At 38.6% G+C, this 14,764-nt stretch overlaps 2 protein-coding genes across 4 annotated transcripts in view; one reads left to right on the plus strand and one right to left on the minus strand.

The window, feature by feature from the left end:
• Positions 1-9: 9 nt before the first annotated feature.
• LOC103478271 (galanin receptor type 1) lies at positions 10-10,895 on the plus strand. Of its 2 annotated transcripts, XM_017309700.1 has the most exons (3): positions 10-141; positions 7,633-7,666; positions 10,139-10,895. In XM_017309700.1, exons 2-3 carry the CDS (start codon positions 7,634-7,636, stop codon positions 10,457-10,459), a joined length of 354 nt encoding a protein of 117 aa, XP_017165189.1. In that variant the 5' UTR covers positions 10-141; position 7,633; the 3' UTR covers positions 10,460-10,895. The 2 variants fall into 2 exon arrangements, with proteins under 2 accessions (XP_017165189.1, XP_008430209.1); XM_008431987.2 differs by lacking the exon at positions 7,633-7,666.
• The window catches only part of LOC103478272 (DEP domain-containing protein 1B), a 32,340-nt gene continuing 20,727 nt past the window's right edge, over positions 3,152-14,764 (minus strand). Inside the window, exons 11-12 of one of the 2 annotated variants that reach the window (XR_535772.2) lie at positions 8,538-8,770; positions 3,152-6,650 (exon numbers count right to left, since the gene is read on the minus strand). Coding sequence is in view for 1 of the 2 variants with exons in the window: in XM_008431989.2 (XP_008430211.1) it covers positions 8,684-8,770 (87 nt within the window). In the remaining variant the exon portion in view is untranslated. Of the gene's footprint in view, positions 6,651-7,681; positions 8,771-14,764 lie in introns of those variants that run through there. The other variant, XM_008431989.2, reaches the window with a different exon arrangement.

Here is a 14,764-nt window from a genome sequence, read left to right on the forward strand (position 1 = left end):
GCAGTACGCACAAATTATTGATCAACCATAAGTTCTATCTCGTGTCTGTCTTTTGTTGCTCTGTTTCGTTTACAGGTGATAAATCACTTGCACAAAAAGCTAAGAAATATGTCCAAAAAGTCGGAGGCTTCAAAGAAAAAGGTAGGTGTTGAATTAGTTTATTGATTTGTTACATTTTGTGATTTATTGGTTAAAAACGCCGTATGGCTGTCTGCTCAGGGCGGTGATAGAGTCTATGGGGTGGGAGGGGGTTGGCATCATGAACACTAGAAAAAAAAAAGTGAGTTGTTTGTTTGGATACATTCTTATTGATTTTTGTACATTTACTTAATTGTTGTTAAGTTAATTGTTATTGTTGCTCTTTCTCTTAAGCAACACTTCAGAAAAAATAAAAAACAATAATAATAAAATGGCAGTACAGCCAGGCTGACAGCAAATTATCATCTTTATTTCAAAATCTACTTTGAAAATACTTACGTTTCAACAGTGAATGGAAATCTATGAAGCTTTGCATAAGATTTATGAAGCTTTTCAAAATACGCATAGAGAGCATTTTTATTGCTGAGGTTGAGACATAAAAACAACAGAGGGGTTTATAACCTGGGCTACATTATTCTATGCTTGGAATAAATAAATAATAATAATAAAAAACACTTTTAAAAAGATGTTTTATTATCATCGTAAAGAGCTACTTTGTTAATTATAATACTGTACCAGGACAGAGATGCGTTTCATTTCTTCACCTCTCACCTGACTGCTGCTGGACAGACGACCCCCTCACACAGCCCTGCATGGATCCACAGACCTTGACCTTGGATGGCTTCCTAAACCTCAAAATGTGCTTTAAAGACTCTGTGTTGATTGCAGAACAATTCATTTCCAGTTTGACCAGTCTAAATATATATATATATATATAATATCAACGGGGAATTCTTTACCTGTGTGACTGGAGTGCATCGAACCCGTATCCAAAACATTCATATGTAGTTGTAAAGAACACGAACCATAATCAGACCCAGAGAAATGGTCCAACTACAATACTTGCTGGATTTCTTTGCCATCATTAGGTGGGTATAATTATCAGAATTAGCTATGATGGATGAATGTGATTTTATGCCGGAGCATCAGTCACTGTATCCAGAGACACTCCCATGTATCCGGATCAGTTTATCCACTGCAGATTGTTCTTCTTACTGCTTGAATAAAAGTGGAGATCAGAGTCAAATGCCTTTTTTAAACTCCTCATCACATTAACACCAGACTGTCCAGCATACACTCAGAGAGCTGCAGGTATTTCTCTACCAGATTCTGCATTCATTCAAAAAAAAAAAAAAAGGATCCAAAGTGTTGTGGGACCATATTTCTTTCTATCCAATTAAGAATGCAAATTAATTTTGCCATTAATTCCCCTTTCTCACCCATCCATTGCTGTTAGTTTCCCACTTCTAGTTTTTTTTTTTTTTTTTACTGTGAACAACCCATTCTGTATCCATGCATGTTAGAATTTTCTGAAAATGTTGTTTCACATCCTATTTTGAGTTATTTGATGGTTTGCTGTTTTGGCGGTGAACAATTAGGACTGCTGACCGAACGAAAAGAACTCTATGCGACCTACTTCTGGCAAGCATTGTTCATATGGGAATTATTAATTTATTTCCAAACTATGAGTGAAATATAGAGCAGGGGTGTTCAAACTGTGGCCCGGAAATCCATTTGCGGTCGTTAGAGCAATTTTGATTGACCCTCGATCACAATTCAAGAGTGGTCTACGTTTGGTTTGCCAGCTCAGGCAGTTGGTGCAGAGATGCGTTTAAAAAAAGAATAAATAAATAATGGACTGACCAAGGCCTTTCAAAAATGATACAGACAAATTACAAACTCCTCACAATGGTCAATGTAAGGTGCAGCTTGCAGTATTAATCTTTAGGCAAGACTTTGCTTTTCACTGAATATTAAAGTATAGAACTACAAACATCCGGCAGCTTTTACTCAGGCTTGGGCTTGCCTATTTATTAACCTGCCAAAATAAAGCCAGAGCGACCTGTTGGTGTTGCTGAAAAAAAAAAAAATAAAATAAATCAATCAAGAGAAAGATCATCAACCCCCCAAAAATGTTGGAAATCATTTACTGTTTATATGGAAGACTCTATTTTTTTAAAGTTTCAAATGTACAACGATTTACAAGAGAGACTGTACTTTGCTTCATTCAAATAATAATTTAATTGCATTTAATTTCCCGTTGATTAGGTAAATGTAAAAAAAATAAAATACTTTTTGCGATCTTAATTAAAAAAAATAGTGAATGCAAATTTTGTGGTTCCCCAAGTAGTTTTGACTTGAATGTTTTTTTGTTTTTTGGCCCCAATCAGAAATTGTTACTTTAAGTCTTTAACCCTTGTGTTTACAAATGGGGTTCAACCGACTCCACACCCGTATCACTTGTATCATTTGCCTCAGTCCTCGTACGTTTGCCTTAGTCCTCGAATGCACAAGGGTTAATTGTCCTCAAGAAGGACCGAAATTGATCCATTTCGGTTTGTACAAACGTCTCGTGGCAAACGGCTCCATTTGGAGCCCAAAAGAAGACAGATTAGAAACAAACAAGACCATAAAGGTACAAAAGGGGAAACATGACCAAATGGCTTTATCTGCATGTCGAGTCAACAGGAATGGACGGCCTATGGTGTGTTGAGAGCAAGAGTTTCGAGAAAATACCCCATGCAACTCACAGGTGGTTGATGAAGCCGTAGTTTGATTGGTGCTTGGATGATTTGGTGCTAAAGTAAAGGACCGCAGCTCTGGGTTTTTGCTAGGAATCTGAACTTTGTTCTAAATTAAAAATCGTACACTGCTCAAACACAAAATTTTACGAAGTATTTTTGGTCTAATTTCTAGAGGAAATATCGCAGTGCACTTGAAATAAGAAAACGAACTTGCAAGTAACTTGTCAGCAAGATATAGAAGCTTGTTTTAAGTCAATGATTCCTTGTTACTGATGAAAAAGTTCTTGTTCCATTGGCAGACCGTTTTAATTATAACAAGACATTTTTTCCATGCCATAAGTGAAATAATCTGCCAATGGAACAAGTACTTTTTTGATAAATATTAAGGAATTATTGACTTAAAACAAGCTTCTATATCTTGCTGAAAAGTTACTTGTAAGTTAATTTGGTTGTATTTCAAGCGCACTACCGTACTTGCACCAGAAACTAGACCAAAAATACTTGGTAAGATTTTGTATTTTTAGCAGTGTCCATATTTGCTTCTTCTACAGGCTGCTTTGTTACTTCTAGACATTCAGCCCTGCAGAAGAAACTATTTTTTTTGTTTTCCCCAGATCTCCAAAAGAGAGTTATCATTGCCGTTGCGCTTCCTGTTCGCTGTCACACAGCCTCATTACACTTGGAGGAGGTCATTACTGAAGCCAGTTATCTGCCGTCGCCTGTTCGATCGCCGATCTTTTCCTCAGTGCGTCCGTCGTTTCTCACAGCCGATCGGGCTAACATCACACACCTTCTGCTATACTGCCAGACGGGGGGGCGGTACAGACTGCAGACTTGGCTTGAGAGGGGAATGTAAATGTGCTTTGATGTGACTGCATAGGTCTCGGCAAACATGCTTTGCTGCGTGAGGCTTGAACTAACCGGGAGGTGAGGCAGGAATGTCAGATATTCTTGTGATTTACTACGCTCGTTCGGTGCAGAGTTGACAGAACAGAGCACATATGGGTTATTAAGGCTCAGCGATAAACAGTGCATTAATCTCAGACTGTAATAAATACATTTCTGAGATAAGAAGTGCTGCCAGAGTGATGCAGATGTCAGAGAATAGGCTGTAAAACTTTGCTTCGAACTTGTATTTCTATGCATTTGTGGCTCCCGAGCCAAATAGCTTCTCTATTTTTTGTCCTGTGTTTCGTCACAGAAGATTAAATCCGCAGTAAGGCATTGCGGACTCTCTGGAGAATCAATGAAAAACGAATCACAAACATGCAGGAAGCAAACAAATCAGCTGCAGTCTTTTACCCATTTGTCTCATTTAAATTGTGTCTGGATGTGACTTTTGTTATTGTTTAAAAACCTATGTGTGGAGAAAAGTGCTGAAGCCACCAAACAGCATCAAGCTAGCTGGTGAAAACTCCTCAGGGGCAGCTTTTATGTAAAAAGGGACAAAGAGGTGTTAAACAGCAAACAGATTTCACAGGAAAAACAAACTGGCATATTAGTGAAGTCAAAGGTCCGGTGATGACTCAAAGCCAGAACTCGCTCCAATAACCTTCACTCACTTTGTTCTGCAGCCCCCAAACATCGGCAGCCATTGGGTGAAAAAGTAAAACAGGCCTGTGAATAATCTGCTTCATGGTTCAACTCCTGAGTAAATGTGGTTTGATCCTTTTAGTGAGAAGTAGAAATTCTAAACAGTGGGTTTGTCTGATGTCTTGCAGCAGAAGTTAAACAGGATTAGTCATGAGAAAGAAATCACTTTATGTATCTTCTCCTAGTCTCCTAGTTAGTTTGTGTTAGTCTGCTTTAATCAAACTCTAGTTTGTTTGACTAAGATGTCTGGTTCATTTGAATGCAAATGCATTTTCGGACCAAAAAAGCAAACTCTAGTCCACCTAGAAACCTAAGGTCCAGTTCCGTTTAAGTGAACTCTGGTGTGGTTTGAATGCATATATGAATGAAAAGCGGACCGGAGGCTCCAAAAAGCAGGAAATGAACAATAGCCCAGGGCATTCTGGGTAAATACAACCAAAACAAATGCGTTAATCTAGCGCTAGTGGGAGAAATAGCTTGTGGTCTTTTGCCAAAAACAAAAGAGAAATCCTAAAATCTCACCCCACTCCATTTTAGTTTACATGTCGTGAAGAAGTTGTGGTTAGTGTTTTCTTCATTTTTTGTGTTGTTTCAATCAGTGGTTCTTGGTGCAGTGCCACCACAGGCCAGGAGGAAACATTTGTTTCATTTGAGCGCTGTGAAAGTGAACTACACAAGCTAAAAATGTGACAAATGGTGTCATTTTGGTCCCCAATCAAATCTACTGAACTATCAAGTGTGAAAACACCTGTAAAGAATATGTAAGTGTAGAACATTGTAGTCTCGGTTTAACTTGTCTGTATAGCAGTTTAGTTCTACAGTGATCCTTACGTCAAAAAGCTTTGAATACAAATAGTATCAGAGTTTCATAAGTCTCAAATTGTGTTTTTAAAGAATATATGATCAGTGTAGTAGATGGCAAGTGAACTTAATATATATACCAAGTTTCTTGTCATACGGACCACTCAAAGTGCTTCACATTACAGCCACATTTAATCATAAAAACAACATTTATACACCAAAACCCAGGTTTCACATCAGCATGTGACAGGATTTGCAGGAACTAAAGAGGAAAGACTAAACTGTGTCAGAGGCTGCAGTTTCTTTTTGGTAGAGTCCTCGACCTTTAAGTGCCGACAACCTCAGTTTGACTTTTGACGTGCTTAATGGCAGCGTCATCTTCAGAAGCAAATCTGATTTCGGAAACCTCCCACTCGCTGCTCTTTGAAATGTTTTCCAAAACTGTGGCCTGTCCCTACGGGGGTGAACTTTTCTTAGCTGATCCACCTCCATCAGAGATGTTTTTACTTTCATCTACTGTCTGAAAGTACAACTTTTAAATGTCAAAAAGCAAAGGAATAAATAAAAATAAATAAATTAGAATAATAGCTGCTTGTGCCACACAGGGAAAAAAAAAATCAACTGGCACTTTATGTGTATGGAAAAAGTCTCGTCAGCAGCACTGTTAGCTCAGGGAAATCCAACGTGATTGACAGCTGGAAAGACCAAGGTCGTTCCCAGCGCTGTTTGCAAATCCACACATCAAAGGCAGACAGAAACGGTGTGGTTGCTTGAAACTAAAACACTTCCGACAAGTCCGACATAATTACCTCGCTGAGCTATCACGTTTTATTGGCGTCCCTGTGTTGTACTGGTGGGTTCCACAAACAGCCAAGATCAGCCCTGAGTGCTTGTTTCTCAGCTACCCAGGCTTCCAGATGGAGCACACAGATGGGTATGGATAATTAGGAAAATTAATACTTGTCCATGTTAAGCCTGAAATTGTCTAGTAGCGTCTATAAAGTGAGACGGAGGGACAGCTGATGCTCTGTCGCTCTCCTGAGCTGAGTGTTGGATTGAACTAAAATAATCAGAAACACGACTGATCTAATCAGAGAAAGAGACTTAGGAACACAGAATAATAAACAAACCCCAAAACAACCCGGGACATGGCGGTGACACATTTTCTCGGGAACCTTTAGCCTGAGTGAAAAGTGATGAAATAGGCTTCAGATTTGGGCAAAATCAGACTCTGGTGTCAGCTCTCTCTGTGATGTACATTTAGACCACAGTAGGTACAGACATTCCTGTCTGTGATTCTGCCAACAGAGAACACACAACCGTTGGTCAAGCTTGCATTCGAAGCTTTACGGATGAGACAGTGAGTAGAACAAAAGAGTTAGGGCGAACGAAAACAACACAACCAAATTTGGAAACTCGTGGCTCCAGCTTATCTTTTAATTCTGCAGACTCTTGTCTTGGTACCGGCTCCATGTCTCTGCGTCTATCAGTCCATCGTTCTCTTCCTGGCTCTCTTTATTGTCTGATTCAGTACTGAGCACACAAAGGAGGACAGGAGGAATTTAGAAAAGCCTGTCACGTCATATTAAGCCGCTCATTAGGAAATCGATTGTAAAATAGTATAAATCCTATGGTTTACCTTTCCGGAAAGAGAAAGGTCCAAAATAAAGTAAGAAGAAATGACTGGAGGGAGTGAAGGACTGAGACATGCACTGAAATCAAAGCAAGGTCAAACTGATTTATTTCCAAAGCTTGCTGAGTATCTGAAATGCGTCTAAGTGAAAAGTTTGCATGCTTTTTGGCGTTGTTGCATCAAGTTAGCAGAATCAAAGATTTCAGCTGTCTGCTCACGATGGAGGCTCTTTCAGCAGTATGAGTCAGAAGAGTGAAATCTGTGCATGTCTCTGTGTATGGTTGTATGAGCCTCCATAAACTGCAAAACACTCAGAGATTCTATAATAAAAAAAAAGACTGAAATTCGTGACACTTTTGAGTTTCTTTGTCCAAATGCAAAAGAAAAGAAAACTTTCAGTGCTTAAACTGAGACAAATGTGAAAAACACAAACACTCTCATGGTAGCTTCAACCACCTCCAGTCACAGAGCGCAACTGTGAAAAACACGTTAACTCATTAGGTATTCAACAATAATATACCTATTATCTATTCGGTAATCATGATTAAAATCAACCATCTAAACCAGCTGAAAATGACTTGATAAAGTTCAAACCGAGCACCACTTTGGTCTAGGTGACTTTGACTGCCACCAAGGTTGCTCAGGGATTCAGTCAATCAAATTTAAGACTTTTTTTTTTAGACCTTTTTAGTAGCACCTTGAATAAAATTTAAAACCCAAAAACTATAAATATAGAGGATGGTTAGGGGACTCTGCTGCAGCTCAATTAAGCATAGCAAAAGCTGTTAAACCTTCTGTGCTCTGCTCTTTGGCAGCAGCTTTGTTTTTCACAGCCTTAACTCCTTTAGTGACAAACTTAGTTTTTTTTGTTTTTTTTCACAGAATGCACCTAGCCTCGTGTGAGTTGGCAACAGACGTGAGTCAACGGCATGAACAAAAACATCTTCCAGCCAACTAGCAATAACTTACTCGCTATAGACACAAAAATGCTAGCTAGCAAGTGTTTATTAGCAGCTAGTTAGCGGTAGCTTCAACCACCTCGAGTCGCAGAACTCAATGAAGATGTCTACATGCGACTCAAACTTTTGCCTGACAGAAAAGACCCATGAGAGAAAAAAAAATCAAAAAACTACATCTTGGAGATTAATTAGTCATGCCACAACTAAATTTAAGACTTGTGATTAATGTTTGGAAGGCCAATTTGCTTTTGTTTGTCATGAATGGGAGACATTTTAGGCCTTTGTTTTAGATACATGAATTTCAGGCATTATAAGGATGTGACTTTTTTAAGTATAGAAGATGCTGGTATTTTTACACATAACGTTCTTTTGAGTTTACAGAACAACAGTCCAAAAAAGAGAGAGAGAATTAATGTGCGTGAACAGAATTGCCTTTTTTATGTCAGAGGTCCAAAGACAAAGAATATAAATTCATAGTATGATAAGAATAAAGTCAAAACCTTTCGAGAATAAAGTAGTACAAGAAAAAAGGCAAACTAATGCGAGAATAAAGTCATATTTTGAGAAAATTCATAATGCTATGGCTTTACTCTTGTATTATTTCGCCGTTATTCTTGTGATATTATGACTTTATTCTCAAATGACTTTATTCTTGTAATATCATGACTATGTGGTAACAAGTATGCTTTACCTGCTGCAGGTAAATAAGTGAACAAAAACTTGGTGTTATGTCTAATGCTCTGCTCCCCTCTGCCTTTGAGAGGATTGCACATCTGGATCTGTGGAGTAAATAATTAATATGCAAGTGTATAGTGAGGTTCTGTTTACTGGAGAGCTATGGGATGTGTAGAAATGGTGTGGTCAGAAGCTGCCCACTGAGAGGTCTGCTTCCTCTTCGGCTCTGAAATCCATCTTTCATTGTTTGGCTCACTGTTGTGATTTGATTCTCAGCCGCCCGCGGTCTTACAGGCTCGTTACAAAGCAGGAGCGCCGCAGCCGCCGACTGCTGGCATGTAGGCCAGGAGAGCTGTTTTTCCCAAAGGCTGCAGACCCATACAGGGCTAAAAAGAGAAAGAAAAACATGATTTAGAGTCTTATTGTAGCAAGATTTGGGGGGAATGCATCGTAGCTGGCTCTGTGCGCATCGTGAGAAAGCACTTAAGAAAAATCAGCAGACACGTCTTCACTTCGATACACCTATGGATTTATTGTACTGTCTCCCCGCACCTTCCCTTCAAAAGATAATGACTATGTTGAAGTCATAAAATATTCCCTATGTTGAATATCTTTAGGGATCGAAAATCTCACCATTGACATGAAATATATTAATTCATTTTTTCATTAAAAATCAACCCCAATCAGAGAGCTGTCTTTCTGAATGTTTTAAAGAAATAAATGAGATATGTTTCTTTACATATATGTATTTTTAAATTACATATATCTTTACATATGTAGCTCAAACATATAATAATTTCAAGGATCACAACATTAGCATTTTAGTTGAAATTGAATTTATGTGAACTGTAAAAAGACAGAAATCACACTAACTGTCTTTCTTGTCCTTGAATAAAGTTACAGAACAATCAAGTAAAATGTCTGAGAAATTGCAATATGCCGATGAAATTCTAGTTAGTTTAAAAATAATAATGTAATCATTTCTCTTTTTAAAAGGGGATTTGTTCACAGTTTGGAGCTATCTTACCCGACAACTATGAGGGGAAAGTAGGCTCAGACAGCAGAGTGTAATTCGTATAATTTTTTTATTTTTTTTTACATATTTGTTGAAACTGTCAAAATCAGAGCCAGGAGGAGGTTCTTAGCGCTGTCAATCAAGCTCTTGGATGCTCTGTGCATCCCCTGCTAGCTCTTTGCTATGCTAGAGCTTCTTCCAGTAGTCTGACAGCAGCTCTCAGGCTAGTTAGCATGGCCACCAATGACAGCAGATAAACAGTTTTCCTGTCCTGGTAAGTTGTTTCTCTGCCATTAGCATATTTAGCAACGTGTACACGAGCATGGTTGACACCACTAGAACCTTCTTCCTGGCCATGATTGGTTGTTTTTGAACTGGAGGTTCTTTATAAGTTATTCTGTGAATGTACAGGTCCAGAGGTGGTTAGAAAAACATTAACAAAATATAATTAACCACAGTAGAATCACACCCATTGTCGTGTTTGATTTCAGGCACATCATCTGTATGTAGGGCTACAACACTGCTGGTCAAAAGAGTGACATATGTTGAATGTATGCATCAAGCCAGGTTCCTGTTGTCATATGGAAAATATAATATTAGTGATTACAAAGTAGCACAAAATAACCTTTACAAACTTGTGAAAAAAGCAGATTTATGCCAAAAAAGCTGAAATAAAAACTGGAAATTCCCTCTAAGAGCCCTAACAAATGACTTTTCTTCGTCCCGTGTGTTCTGCCAGACCGCTCAGACCGTTCTGGTGGTGGTGGTGGTGTTCTGCCTGTCCTGGCTCCCTCATCACATCGTTCAGCTCTGGGTGGAGTTCGGGAACTTTCCGCTGACCGAGGCCTCCTTCGTGTTTCGGGTGGCCGCGCACTGCCTGGCGTACAGCAACTCGTCGGTGAACCCCGTCATCTACGCCTTCTTGTCGGAGAACTTCAGGAAGGCGTACAAGCAAGTCTTTAAGTGCCAGATCGGCAACGTCGACTGCCCGCTCAACGACATCAAGGAGATGCGCAGCAAGGCTGATACTCCACCCTCGACCAACTGCACCAACGTTTGACTGGCTGTCCGACATGATCACTTACTGAGCTGAGACACTGAAACTCACTGTGAGTCATGTTGACTAAGGGATCAGATGGAAGTTGGTGTGCATTTTAATCAGAATATTTGCCTACTTTCATGTGTTGTGAGTGTGTGGGGTGTCTACACCGAAGTGGATCAAAGTCTGTTCACGAGAAAAGCCTGCAGTGTCAAGGCAGACAATTAAATATCACATCACGATGTATATTTATGTGGGTATACAATTCAAATATTAATTTAAAACACTCATTTAACCTTCTGACTTTCAATTTAATTCGTTAAATTTTGCTTTGTACCAGGTTGAGGTATCACCACCCATCGCTGTGGAACAAGTTTTAAATGTGTTTTGAAGTGTCTGAAGAACAAATGCATTTTTTTTAAACTGCTTCATGCAATTTAAATACCTATCTATCACAGTGTGTTCTAATTTTTGACTGCAGTCGTTTTCGGTGTAAAATGTTTAGTACAACAGAGAAGCTGTTCTGGAAAGCTAGCTCGCACGTTTTAGACATCAGAATAACTCTGTTCCCTTCGAAAAAGAAGAACCGCAGCATTCGGGAACCTAAAAACCTTCATCTGTCACAAAGATATTGCCATGCGTGTTGTTTCCTTCAGGCTGTAAATTAAGTTTAGCTTGCTAATGGAATCATTTTAGAGTGGGCAGAGTGGGGGGTGGGGGGGAGGGTGAATAATAAAGGTTGGGACAATAACTTTTGCTTCTGATTGATATCAAGCTAATCTATATTCTTTTTGTTTCACAAGGCTGGTTTCTTCTCTGTTAAATTGAATAGAAATCCTCAAATTCAGTTTCTGAATAATAGAGAAATAACATCAAGCTTTCAGATTAGCTTTTTTTTTTTTAAAGATTTTGTTATTTGGTGGAACCGCTGTCATTAAATAATTCAAGCTGTTGTGAAAAGGATGGATCGGAGTTCTCATCCCAGAACTTGTACCTTGAAGCTTTTTTTGGTAGTTTCTTTGTTTCAGCTCCACAAAAGGAAGATTATCATCCTAAACTATTTTAGTTCCTGTCTGTTCCATACCTGAGATAATGTTTTAGAATAATTTTCTTTAGTAACCATAAAGCTAACAGAATAGCTAGCTCATTAGCTTTAAGCTCTATTCACTTTTTATTCAGTTGTGTGTCCGAATTTGACCGAATTACCAAATAGCAGTCAGCTTAATTTAATCAAGTAATTTAAGCTTACATCTTAAAAATATAACAGGTCTCTCTCTCTCTCTCTCTCTCTCTCTCTCTGTATATATATATATATATATATATGTTGTATGTATGTATGTATGTTTTTATTCACTAAAGATGCCAAACGACCTTGTCGTATAACCTTTTGACACATCAACATGCCATGTGTGAATATACACACACACATGCTGTGCACTAGGCACGCACTAGTTATCCTTTGCAAAGTATTTTTAAGAGTTCTGCTTCCAAAACTTCAAAAAATGACCTTAGACGCTATAAGTCACTTTAACAGGACACCAGATAAAGTTCTGTGTGAGAGTAGTTACCTTTGACTTCATGATGACATCGCCCCCTACCTGTCAGTCACTGTTACTTGTTTCTCTTGCTTACAAGAAAGGATCACGAGCAGTTTAGAAATTTGTGCTGTGGACGCTAAAGGCTAAAGAAAAGCTACAGCTAAAGGTTTTCAATCCTATTCCTCAGGACCCGCTATTGTCCACATTTTTGATGTGTCTCTAGAACAACTGATTCATATCGTTGCATTACCTTCTCAGTAATACTAACAAGTAAAATGTAATTGGCATGTACTTGTGTAGTGCTCTGTTTGGCCCAGACATCTTCGCGCTACATTCGGTCATTCACACATGTAAGCTTCATTGTAACCACTAGCAAGGAAGGCAACTTACCCGAGGTCACAGCAACTGAGACAGACGGACTGGGGGTCTGAACCTCCAGATGTGTAAAGCAGGAGGCAGCAGACTAGCTAACATAGCTCAGCTAATTCGCTGACTACAGTGAGCTATAGCTAGCCTCCCAGTTGTACTCAGTAACGAGCAGAACAACAAGTCGCCCTTTACTTGTCGCCAAGAAGCAATAACATTCTGCACCGTTGGCACGTTTACTGAGAAACCTCATTTAGATTCAGCGAACGTTCGATGTGTACATCTGTTAAAAAGTACAAACACTAAATAACGCTAGCTTTAAATGTCACTCCTGCGACTGAATTATAATTTAGTTCTTGAACTTTCGAAATAAAAAACACCACAAAAAGCAAGTCTGAGAAATTAGGGAGTCATTTCAAAAATATTTGGACTGCATTTTAGGAATGAATCTGACTCATCTAGAAGAAATTAATACTGTAACTAAATGCCTGAAATCTAAGCTGATGGGAAAAAAAAAAGTCAAATCATACCCACTCTGTGCACACAAGCTATTTCTAAGCTAACCTATTTGACAGTGGATTTGAAAGTTTCTCATTTATAATCACTGAATCCTCCCTTTACTGATCAACAGAAAAAGTTAAGATCATATTAATGCAGGTAATACTGGTGTGAATCGAACTGTTCGAAGGCAGTGTGCTGTTACAGAGGCTGCCAGCAGCCTACAGGCTATCCCGGCTGGGAAAGCAGTTGCCAGGAACATTGAAGTGCACCATCTTATCTGATGTACCGCTGTGTTGACACAGAGGAATCAACATGGAGGTTTTTATTTTATGAGTTGTTAAAAGGCACATAAGAGCAGTGCTTGTAACTGTAAAGTGTTTGTACATCTATTGTGAGAAAATCTGCTTGTATATATTTGAAAAGCCGATATTCACATATCTGCGAATGCCTTGCCTTGTACATATAGCTTGCTGCTATTTTCTCACTTTTGAAGCTGTTTTGCCTGAAATTCCTCTTCTGGATCTTAAAAAAAAAACACGGACCTGGTTTTACTCAAAATGCCAAAAAAAAAGGGATTTTTTTTAAAGAATTCAATCCAAGATCACATGAATTATGCCAAGGTTTTACAGTGTACAGCTTTACCTCAGCACACAAAAACAATAAATTACACAACATGAGCACGATGAGTTAAAACCACGGTTTGTTGGACGCTTACTACCATCCTCCTCTGTACTGATATCTGTAGCCATTGTTAAAGTTTGACCAGGAAAAAAAAAAGATCCAAAGATGTGACGTGAACGTTCAGACAGAGGTTATGCTGGTTCTGTTCTCCACTGCAGTGGTTTAAAAGCACTTAATAAATATAATCAGTTGGCTGAGCCACTCTTCAGAGTCGAGGATTGTTTCCCAGAGAGTGAGGGAGGGAGATGCTGATGAATACTACGCTCGGTGTAGAGCTGGCTGTTAATGCTAACGATAGAAAGAGCAGCTTTCTTGTTATTCAACCTCTAATTGACAGTATGATCCTCTGAGGCTGTTCTGTGGGGAGTGTGCTGTTGGCACATGTATTTATTTGAACTGAAGTAAAGTCAGTGGCTAAATTGAATAATGTGTCACAATAAGTGTGTTTTTCTTTCTCTCTTCCCTGTCGACAGCCACAACACATTCACACATTGTTTCATGTATGTAGTGTGGAAAACCAACGTAGTAAGAAACAATTAAAAGTAATATTAAACAAAAAGTACTAGAAATATTTAGTAACGTTGCAACCACTGACTTTAACACGTCTGATCGGGGTTTTATTTTGAAAGTTCAACGTTTAGTCAGGCTTATCAAGTAGTAAAATAGAAGATGCTGCCCATATTTTTAAATGAGGCCAAATGCAAACTTAGAAACTAATAATGCACGTCGCTCTAAACAGACCAACCACAGGGTAGTGGCCGCATCATGCCGTGGTAATGCTATTCTTTAGCAATAAGGAAGCTGGGCAGATTTAATGGGAGATTAGATTTAGCTAGTTCTGCAAAAAAAAAAAAAAAAAAAAAAAAAAACAGCTTCAATCACTTTTCTCCTCAGGCTTTTGTAAAAACTTTCATTTTGTTTGCTTCTTTTTGTAATTAAGGTACAAGTCTTTCCTTCAAAAAAAAAAAAAAAAAAAAAAAAAAAATTCAGCAGCTTCAAATGACTTGAGACTGTGATAAGCTGCAGCAAGAATGTAACCCTAAAACATTCAGCCAAATCTACAATGAAACTGAAATTGTTGAAATCAAAAGAATGTTCATGTTAGAACAGAAATTATGTTAAATTCTGTGGGTCTTGAAAATTGCTATCCACAGACGCTTTTTATCTCGTAAGGTTAGATGGTTTTTTTTTGCTGAGAAGATTATAGCCCCATGTTCCAGTCTAACTGGTAGAAGTTGCA

Source organism: Poecilia reticulata, linkage group LG16 (genome assembly GCF_000633615.1).
Source record: "Poecilia reticulata strain Guanapo linkage group LG16, Guppy_female_1.0+MT, whole genome shotgun sequence".
NCBI lineage: Eukaryota > Metazoa > Chordata > Actinopteri > Cyprinodontiformes > Poeciliidae > Poecilia > Poecilia reticulata.

Bases quoted from the DNA above. Each gene is read 5' to 3' on its own strand.
- LOC103478271 (XM_017309700.1), top strand. From the start codon at position 7,634: ATGCACCTAGCCTCGTGTGAGTTGGCAACAGAC. The intron at 7,667-10,138 runs GTGAGTCAACGG...GTGTTCTGCCAG, and splicing joins CGTGTGAGTTGGCAACAGAC to ACCGCTCAGACCGTTCTGGT.